The sequence below is a fragment of the Hesperophylax consimilis genome, chromosome 3 (genome assembly GCF_061612785.1).
Source record: "Hesperophylax consimilis isolate HC1 chromosome 3, BYU_Hcon_1.0, whole genome shotgun sequence".
NCBI lineage: Eukaryota > Metazoa > Arthropoda > Insecta > Trichoptera > Limnephilidae > Hesperophylax > Hesperophylax consimilis.
The window spans coordinates 35,715,220-35,725,970 of record NC_142838.1 but is presented as its reverse complement, the minus strand read 5'-3'; the positions used below and the strand labels follow the sequence as shown (position 1 = coordinate 35,725,970).

The window sequence follows — 10,751 nt, the reverse complement described above, 5'->3', positions numbered from 1 at the left end:
ACGCCATTTTTTATGAAAAATAATCTCACGGGCCATGTGTTAGGACTGTTAGATGTTAGGTTTTGTCAGCGCCTTGGCAATTCGGGGCTCGGAGCGGACTGCTCCTATTGGGCCCGCATGGGGCCGGCTCTGTGAGTACCTCATACAATATGAAATGCAAATAACTCACCTCACAAGATATATTTGTCCTAACTCTCTCTCTCTTTGTATTAATATGAAAAGGTTTGCATTTATATAAATATTTTTTATCAATACAATTTTTTGAGTTGGGGCGTTATTTCGTGTATGCAACATTTTTTGTTGTTTTAGAGCTGTATCCCAGAAAAATATTTAGCTGTACAAGATTGTAGCACCTTTTTGAAATTTCACCTTCAAGAAAGAGAAATAATAGTTCTTTCCAGTACAACAGACCGGAAGACACAAGTAAATAATACAATGTTGTAGTAATATTTTTATTTGATTTTTATTAACTCGTTTTTCATTTTATTTTTATTATTTGAAAACGTTTTTTAACAGTATGACAACAATGCAAGTTCTATTAATAGATATATTCCTGAGGTGCTGTGAGGAGTTTTAGTAAATACACTAAGGACGGGTTGTTTCGGAAAATTTGAACAATTCATCAAATTTCAACGTTCATTTTCGGGTTCTGTGAAAGACTTATTCAATTTCTGTTTTTATATCATTGTAGGCTAGTTGCTTGACAAAACTGAAATAAAAAACAGAACTTGAAAAAATCTTTCACAGAACTTGAAAATGAACGTTGAAATTTGATGAATTGTTCAGATTCTCCGAAACAACCCGTCCTAATTGTTACTACATACATTTCACAGTATTGCTTTAAAACAGAATGTATTGTTATGCTACAGATAACACGAATAAATAGACATTTAATTGAACGTATTGAATACAATATTTAAAGTATTTTATTATCATATATACATTCTGGCTTACCATCATGGTTCAACATGCCTTATTTCTATGTTTCGTGTATAAAACTTGTATAAACATACAAGAATATCTACATGAAGTTATAATATGGTAACCATGAATTTAGTAGTATTATGTGTATTGTTCAAGTACACAAAAATATAATTAACTTAATACTATTTGTTGTCTTCAATCTAAAGAAAATTATAATTTTTTTGTTAAAAAATAATAATTATGGTACTAAAAAATATAATTTGAGGTTCTGTAGATCCCAAAGATTGATTGGCTGATCAGGTGGAAAGAATGCCAGATAACAAAATAAAAATAGATGTTCATTACAAATTTGCTTTAAAAAACCAAAATGGTAATAAAATGAAAGAATCCTAATACATTATCATATATTTAATTTCACCTGATTACGGGATTTACAATACAACGACTTCTCATACCTATTATGAGTTTGAGCATAATGTCAAAATATAACTAAATATATAGTTTCATAGAAGTAAGTTTATATATTTTTGTAGAAATATTTGCAGATATATTTTTCTCAGAATTTTTTTCATAGAGAATTTTTTTTCATAGAAATAAATATATTTTGAAAGGCAAACATTCCAGGGTTACGAATAACCTGACAATATTTGAAAATCTTCTACTACCATCTCGGTAAGCAGAAAATGTCGCTAGTGTCGTGATGGAGGACTTAGCCAGCCGAAGAATTGAATACGCGACGCCTGGGTGGAACTCAAACGCGATGCCCACTCAGCCAATGATCGTTCAGTGCATGTATTTACGATGTTTACTGTGGGGTGTATAGGCTGCTCATTCAAAATAAACAGACACAAATAAATAAGTCAGTTACGTTGAATGAAAAAATGATGTATCTTACAAATTTGTTTTTAAAAAACGAAAATGGTAACCAAAGGAAAGAATTTCAATACATAATATTAATTTCATCTGACTACGGGCTTTACAATAAAGCTACTTCTCATACATTTAGGGAAAGGATAGACCATTGTACAAATATATTGATATAAAACAAAAACGGTGCTATACAAATGATCTAAATATAATTTAATGAAAGCAAAACTATGATTAAATATTTTTTCAAGGAAGTATATTATATATATATTTTTTAGAAGGCCGTTTAACTAAAGCAGGTGTAGATATTATTCATAGATTTTTTAAATAGAATATATAAATATTATGTTTAATATAAATACATACATTAAAAAGCTGGTGTATTTTTGATAGATTTTTTAATAGAATTTTACATATTATGTTTCGTATAAATACATTTATAGATTTTTTTCATAGAAACATATATATTATATGTCGTATAAATATATACATATTTACGCTATTTATTGTGTTTTAAGTGCTCGTTCAAAATAAACAGACACAAATAAATAAACCGGCTAACTAAAGTTACGTTTAATAAAAATATATGTTTCTTTCAAATTTGCTTTAAAAAAACGATTATGGCAATCACAGGAAAGAATCATAATACAAAATAATAATTTTACCTTACTACGGGATTTACAATACAATGACTTCTCATATTATAAGTTTGAGTATAATGGCAAAACTAAATTAAAAGTATAATGGTCATTAATATATTAAATTCATGTTGTATCACATTTTATCTAAAGTTAATTACCTATAAATGGCAATCTTTAGGTATCAATTTAATTCTATGCTGACTGACGCGAAATAATAAAGATGAATAAAAAAACGCTGAGCCAAGCTGAGTTGAGTGAAAATTCAAGGGATATTATGTTAGTGAATCTATTTAGGTAGTAAATAACGCTTTTTTGAAAATGGAAAAAAGTGCAGACCCTTGAAAATTCACGACATCAAATTTACTTTACTCAAGATTAACCCAAATAAATTTGAACAAAGAAATAAACATTTTCATATTTGGAATTAAAATAATTTTTAGGTAAAAAAATATCATATAATAGGTAGGTACTTCATCGCTTATTTGAATTCTTGACACATCAATTACAATTTTGAAAAAGATAGTTAAAATAATGTAATACAGGAAGGCACTTTATGGCTTTATGTCTGAATTTTTGACACAAATGATACTTCACTGACGATAACAAATCCGAGTTCATTGAACCGGAGTTACAATCACTCATAGACAGACAAACCCACAACCGCAATAAGTATATTTTATTATCTTTTGTACATTATAAATTCTTATGCTAGTAATGAAAAAATAAAAACATTGTTTATTCGTCAAAACTCAAACATAACACAATAATAAGAAACTGCGAACATTGTGTAATCCTACATAATTTATTAATGGCGTTTCAATAAAATTAAATGTGTGCTTCCAGACCGCTGTCAATGAAATCTTTGAGTACATGGGAAAAATTATTTGGTTGAACTCTACACCAGTTGTTGAGAGCTAGCATGGTGAAGGGAATGGAGTGCTCCATCTCTTCAATCCTCATGGCGTTGATGATTTCTGCGGCGGCTTCCTTAGGCTTGACGATGCCCAAAAGGCTTGGGAAACGGATCTTGGGTCTTTGGCAAAGACCGGTGTCCACGATGTAGGGATAGATGGTGGTGGTTTTGATCTGGAAGGAAAAGGGCAATCAATTACTATGTATTTATGACAGACTGAATATTTAAAATATCAGGATGATAATCTCCATAAGTTAAATGTTATGTATTTTTTAACTCTCTTAAGCTTTTCCTAAACATCATTCATTTTTAATTACGACATTCTAAAAATATAAGACGTGTTACATTCACACTAGTCCAATATAAAATGTAGCACCGCTTATGAAAAGGATAGCCATTTAAAGACTATGTGTGCACGAATGAAATAGCTGTATGGACGGTTCGCTAAAGCGTGTCCACTGGACCTAGTTCGATGAAAATACGCGTGTTATCACAGTTACGTATCAATTAATTCAATTAGAACATTAAAAAAATTATATTAAATGTTGGTAGGTAATTGCTATTGGCGGGGAAAAAAACACTCATCCGGGGGAGGGGGTGTCGGAATCCTTGATTAAATGGTCTATAATGAGAATTTTATAATTGCACTCTGACTAGAATAATGGTTTCCTTCTAAATTCATCATCAGATGATTCCACAAGTAGAATTTTAACAATGCATTCGCAACACAGAACTGGTTTTAACTTATGAGTGACTCTTTGTGCAAGTCCTCACAATTAATTAATTGAAATTATGAAATTAAAAAAATTATGACAAATTAACGTTAGAACACCCAAACGGTTTTCCTCCGAATGTTGGAGCAATTTTATAACTGCGATTGGAACATATATTTTTATTTTTATGTAACACTTCACAAGAGCGCCTCTGTCTGTACAGTGTAAAGGCAGGGGAGATATGGCGCCACCCTGTTGGGCAGCGTTGTAAGACGGGTTAAGGTAGGGGCTCTAGGAAGGGCTTTATTAATGCGGGTCTTGAAGAGGCCCAGATTATATGAAGGAGGAAAAACAAATGCCGGTGGCTCGTTCTAAATACGAGCCGTCTTACACAAAACGAGTCGAAGAAGCGGCCCGTTCTCATGAAGCCAACATCAACCCATCGTGTACGTCGAGTTTCACGAATATGTGATCTAAAGTTCCCACTTCTAGACCACAGAATGTACAATCTGGGGAGTCAACGACGTGAATTTTAAAAAGATGGGAAGGAACGGAACAATGTCCGATCCTCATTCGAATGAGTGAAGAAATTTATTTTATGGAAAAATGAGGGAATTGCTGAAACCACGGTTTTGATGGCATAGTCCTTTGTATTGAGGCATAGCAGGCTCCCTTAGATTGACTAGCAAACTGCCAATACTCAGCTGGTTACTATTAAAGAATCTGCTAGACGTATACAAGACGCCCATTTTCTTGGTAAACGAGATTTACTCGGGCATCTACAGAGTCCTGATACTTGAGCCGGTCTCATAAATTTATTCCAAGCATTTCAATGGAGTCTTTATTGGGGAGGGTGTTTCTATCAAATTGCACCAGACAGCCATTGATCTCCCTCTTTGCCAAAATCAGACACGCTTGGGTTTTTGAGACGTCCAAACTGACCAGGTTGGCCTACCCCAGGCAAGAACCTTCTCGAGTTGGTAGTCAACTTTTTGTCTCAAAACTGTCTCAGAGCTGTACGGACATCATAACGTAACATGATAATATTTCCTGATACATTTTCAGCAGATGAATACACGCTGCGTTCAGGATGCAAATTTTATTTTGTGCTGTATTTAGCGTTGCCGGACCGAATGGCCCAGCGAACGCGGGTTGCAGGTTCCTTACCGCTTTCAAATACTCAAGAGTTCCCTTTATGGGTGAAAGCCAGAAATCATTCCATTAACGAAAAAAAGCCAAGAGAATGACACATTATGATGGCATTGTTTTATTATAATTTTAAGAGGAGAATAGCGATGACAATAAATCAGAACACTTACCTGAAGCTTTCTAGGATCGGCCCTCAATTCCTCTCCGAGAGCTTCCATGATTCCTCGGACGGCAAACTTAGATCCGCAATAAGGCACCAGATTGGGCAGACCAACTACTCCAGCCATAGAAGACAGTGCTACAATGTGGCCTCTGTTCTTCAAAATCATGCTTGGCAGGAAAGCTTTGTTCAACTGTAAAAAAACATACATTATAAATTATTTTTCAATATCACCAGTACAGCTTATGAAACTACCGAATTGGGCATTTATTAATCTAATATTAATGATATTTAAAGAGAAAAATGAAATATCTTCCGTATCGAAACCCTTCAGACACAATAAAAGTGATAATTGATCTTGCTATAAAACTGGTATTTAATAAGATAATGTCTTACCCAGAAGTGAGCGAAAACATTGACGTCAAACATTTTCTTGATTTCTGCTTCATCATGGTCTAAGAACTTCTTGCAAGGCATAATTCCTGCATTGTTGACCAGCACTGACACCTCTCCTACTTCTTTTCTGATGCGATCAGCCAGCTCCGTGACTTTATCGTTTTTGGATACATCACACCTTAAAGAAGAAAATCAGGATGCTTGAATTAGGAGAATACAAAAATAACACACTCAAAATTTGAATAAAGAGTTGAGTTTACTAAAAAAAGGGATTCTTTAAAATAATGTTCATATTTTCTATGCTATTAAGCTCATTTTAGATTTACAGAAAGTATTTATTCAATAATATATTGTGTACACATTATTACATACATATTATCTCACACGAGAACTATACTTTTATAATGTATGCACGGAGAAAAATGAGTAATGCTAATTTATTAAAAATCTCTTCAAATTATTGGTAATCCTGTTAAAAACGGGACTGCAAGCCGCTTCCTGATGAAGTATTATTAAATTCATAATAATATCGGAACACATGTTCATCCACCTGCGTTTGTCTCAATAATATAATATAACGAAATGTAAAAATGTCATACTACGTATTAACATGAACGTGTTCAAACATCGTGATAAAATATTGGTATTTTACAAGTTTATCAGGTTACCTATCAATTCATTCGTTAATGGCCTATATTCCCGTTTTTAACAGGATTACGGATATTTTGAAGAGATTCTTAATAAATTAGCAACATTTTGTCATTAGGAAGTTTTTTATGTGTGGGAAAATAGGCTAAGCCTACAGGGCCGGTTCTCCGCAGGCCCAATTGGAGCAGTCCGATCCAGGCGCCGAATCGCCAAGGAGCCAAAGTGCTGATAATACCTTACACCTTATATGGCGCCCTTGAGGTGCCAGGCGCCGTGGCATAGGGCCGGCCCTGTATGCACCCTTAGATCACTCAAATCAAATGATTTATTAATCTATCTATATATACAATACAGGTTGTTAACAGACTAACGAACCAGTGATTCCTGACATTATTTTTAATTAAAAATATATTTGGGTCACCGGTGATAATTTTTTTTGTTTTTATTTAAATAAACAAAAAAATACTTTACATTTCGTCACTGGTCACTGGTCACTCAGCCAAGTAACCGCCCGACCTCCCACCCAACCCAAACTGAACAACAATTTTTTTTGGTTACAAAAAGTAAAAAAAAGTTTTTTTTGCTCTAAATAATCCCAGAAATCATTATACTTTGTCAGGTACCTACGTCTCTTTTAACACCCTGCATAAATAATAGTGCACGTGGGTTTGTTTTTTATACAAATATACAGTTTTATTCCGAGATTTATGAAATTTTGTACACTTGACTTTCAAAACAAATGGAAACTTTCTACAATAGAATACGAAAAACCACCCTATTTCCTTTTCCAATCCCTTAAAGCTGGATGATAGCACTTATTGATTGAATTTTGCTCACTTGATGTTCCAAATTATAGGAATATTACTGTATACATGTAATTAAAAAACCTCTTCATGAAGCTTGGGAAACTACGGGTATACGTGTTCAGAGAATACAGGGGAAGCTTGCACTTTTATTTTTAATGAATTATTTTTAACTTACACATATGCGTGGGCTTTGCCTCCATTGGCTTTGATATCCTTGACTGTCTCCAGGTTTCCCGCCTCGTTGATGTCCACACAGACTATGGTGCCCCCCAGAGCGGCAAACTGGAGACTCAGCTCTCTGCCGATTCCATGACCAGATCCCGTGATCTGGAATAATTATTACGACACACGTTTATATCTAACACTTAATGTTGAACAATTCATCAATTTAATATTCAAGTTCTGTGAAAGTCCTATTCAAGTACCTGTGTTCTGTTACCAGAGATGTGCAAAATGGGTACCCAAAACCATTTGAAATGCAAAATGGAAATGGGTCAAAACTTTTTCATTTGAAAATGCAAAATGCAAAATGGTTTTTAGAAAAGCATTTAAAATGCAAAATACCTATTTTCAAAATGCATTGAAAATGCAAAATGGTTTCTCAGGTCAAACAATTAAAATAATTATAGAATTTTTAAACAATTTTGTCATTTAACAATGGACATCAATGTAGAACATAGAATAAACTCCCTGGTAGGAGCCCTGGCAATTGAGTTATACCATTACAAAAAATACTGATTCAAATACTGAACATGGGGCCATGACGCTGTAATATTAAATATTAGATAGCAGTTTCTATGTTTTTACGTTGGCAATATTAGACCCGCCCAAATTTTTTGTGGTTTCTAATTATAGACCCATTTCACTCTTATCTAATATATCGAAAATTTTTGAAAAAATTGTTAAAAAAAGACTAACTGCATTCTTAAAAAAAAACTCGATTATAAATGAAAATCAATTCGGTTTCACAGAGGGAAAAAGTACCCAAGATGCCATTGCAAAAATTTCATCTAGTATTCAGAGTGCCCTGGACAAATCAAATAAATGTATAGGAATTTTTATTGACTTAAAGAAAGCATTTGACAGCATTTCCCATGAAAGACTTATATTAAAATTAAAAGAAAATGGCATTGACCACTTAGCTCTTAAATGGATAGAAAGCTACTTAAAAGAGAGACCTCAAATTGTAAAATTAAACCAAACCTTTAGTACACCACTAACAAGTACATTTGGCATTCCTCAAGGCACGGTCCTCGGACCATTACTATTTCTAATGTATGTAAATGACATTTTCCAACAGAAAATCAAAGGTGAATTAATCTCTTATGCTGATGATACTGTTTTATTAATAAAAGGTCAAACATGGGAACTAGTTAACAAACTTGCAAATGAATGTATTAATATCTTAAAATCGTGGTTTGATAATAACCTACTCACACTTAATGCCAAAAAAACAACATATGTATTATTTTCACTACAAAAAATACCTAAACACAAAGTAAATATCATAATCCATGATGAAAATTGTGACAATGTCAACTGTAAACTACTTAATCCTATTTGTACTGTAATCAACTCTTCTTCTGAAATTAAATATCTTGGTGTGATCATCGATGAAAATTTGAAATGGAAAAGCCATATTACGGAGTTAGTAAAGAGAATAAGGAAATGTATATATATATTTGTTAGGTTAAGAAATATTTTAAATGTGAAAATACTAAAAAATGTATATTATGCTCTTGTCCACTCCCTGCTTATTTACGGAATCATAGGTTGGGGAGGATCTTATAAAAACAACCTAAACTCAGTAAAAGTCTCGCAAAAAATTATTATAAAGGTAATACTTAAAAAAAACTCTACTTTCCCAACAAAATTGCTTTTTAAAATGTTTCCAGTACCAAATATTGATGATATATTTAAGCAAACTTCAATTATAAAAATGTGTAAAGAAAAAAATAACACAGAATATCAAGAATTTTACAAACTGATGAGAAATGGAAATCAATTTATTACGCCAATCTTTAAAACAACTCAAATGCAAAACCATTATATTTACCAAGCCATAAAAAACTACAATAATCTCCCTTCCGAATTGCGCTGTATTACGAACCAACAAGAACAAATCAATAAAATCAAACTTTTTTTCAAAAAAAACTTATATTAAAAAAATATATGGATATACTATATTTATATTTTACACATAACATTGAATCACTGAAGTAAGAATCGTGGCTCCCTTATCAGGCACAAGAGCTCCTCTTTTCTGATAAGGTATACATGAGCAATTAAGTACCTAAATATTATAATTTGCAAAAAAATGTATGTATTAATGTAACTATGATCTATATTAAAAAAAAAAAAAAAAAAAAAAAAAAAAAATAATCTGTAGTCGTGGTGTTTTTGGATGTACCATCATGTAATATGTTTATTCTATGTTCATTAAAATAAAATCTTACCAGTATAATATCGTCTTTGACTGACTTTGGTTCCTTGGGCACAAACTGCTTATAGATGAATTGAACCTGGGCCAAGGTCAATCTGAAGAACAGAACCAGGATATCCAGGATGAGTACGGCCACAGACAGAACCTTCGGACCGATCCCCTGCTCATCTTGACTGTTGAAACAAAATGGTTATTTATTAGTTTTATGATTAGTTCTTATATAATGAAGGCGAAATGATATTTGAGAGTTCCAAAAACTGGAAGTTGAGCCTCTGTGCAAAGAATATTGAATGCCATCTACAATGCATATGCGTAACTTATAGGCTAGCTGTTGGATCCACAATACCCACAGAAAAGATAAAATGGTGGAAGTGTGTTGTATGATCAAAGAAAGGTCAATTGTAAGTATAACTCTGAGTAAAATTGATAGTAAATGATTAAATGCCGAAAAAAGCAAAAAAAAAATTTTAAAATTTTTTTTTTTTTCCTTTGTGTGATGTATAGGGTTTTCCAATAAGAGGTGTTATTTTGAATAGCCCGCTATTTCGGTAGATGTTACTTGAAGCTGTCATTTTTTACATTTGACAAGTAAAAACTACGCTATTTATAAAAATGGAACGATACACGCTTTAAAATTATTAAAATTCACTATTATTAATTATTAGAATTCCATCGAAAAATTATCTTGAGTGATGAGGCCCATTTCCACCTCGGTGGCTTCATCAACAAGCAAAATTTTCGCATCTGGGGCTCGGAAAACCCAATAGTTATTGTTGAAAAGCCTCTCTATCCTCAACGTGTGACTGTTTGGTGCGGTTTATGGTCCGGCGGAGTCATTGGACCTTACTTTTACGAAAATAGGCTGGAGCAACAGTTACGGTGAATGGATTGCGCTATCGAGAGATGATTAATGATTTTTATGGCCGGAATTGGATGGTATTAATCTGGACAACGTTTATTTTCAACAAAACGGCGCTACGTGCCACACAAGCAACGAAACTATTGATCTTTTACGGGAAAAGTTTCTTTGAATATCAAAATAACACCTCTTATTGGAAAACCCTATAGATTCCCCAGTTTCCCGCTCGTAC

The 10,751-nt window shown here is 32.9% G+C and overlaps 1 protein-coding gene across 2 annotated transcripts in view; it reads right to left on the bottom strand.

Annotated features, from left to right (window-relative positions):
- Positions 1 to 444: 444 nt before the first annotated feature.
- The window catches only part of LOC149425357 (estradiol 17-beta-dehydrogenase 11-like), a 56,300-nt gene continuing 45,993 nt past the window's right edge, over positions 445 to 10,751 (bottom strand). For both annotated transcript variants that reach the window (XM_089651093.1, XM_089651092.1), the window contains exons 2-6: positions 9,674 to 9,833; positions 7,393 to 7,544; positions 5,764 to 5,941; positions 5,378 to 5,560; positions 445 to 3,518 (exon numbers count right to left, since the gene is read on the bottom strand). In XM_089651093.1, coding sequence (XP_089507219.1) covers positions 3,258 to 3,518; positions 5,378 to 5,560; positions 5,764 to 5,941; positions 7,393 to 7,544; positions 9,674 to 9,833 — 934 coding nt within the window. In that variant the 3' untranslated portion in view covers positions 445 to 3,257. The remainder of the gene's footprint in view (positions 3,519 to 5,377; positions 5,561 to 5,763; positions 5,942 to 7,392; positions 7,545 to 9,673; positions 9,834 to 10,751) is intronic.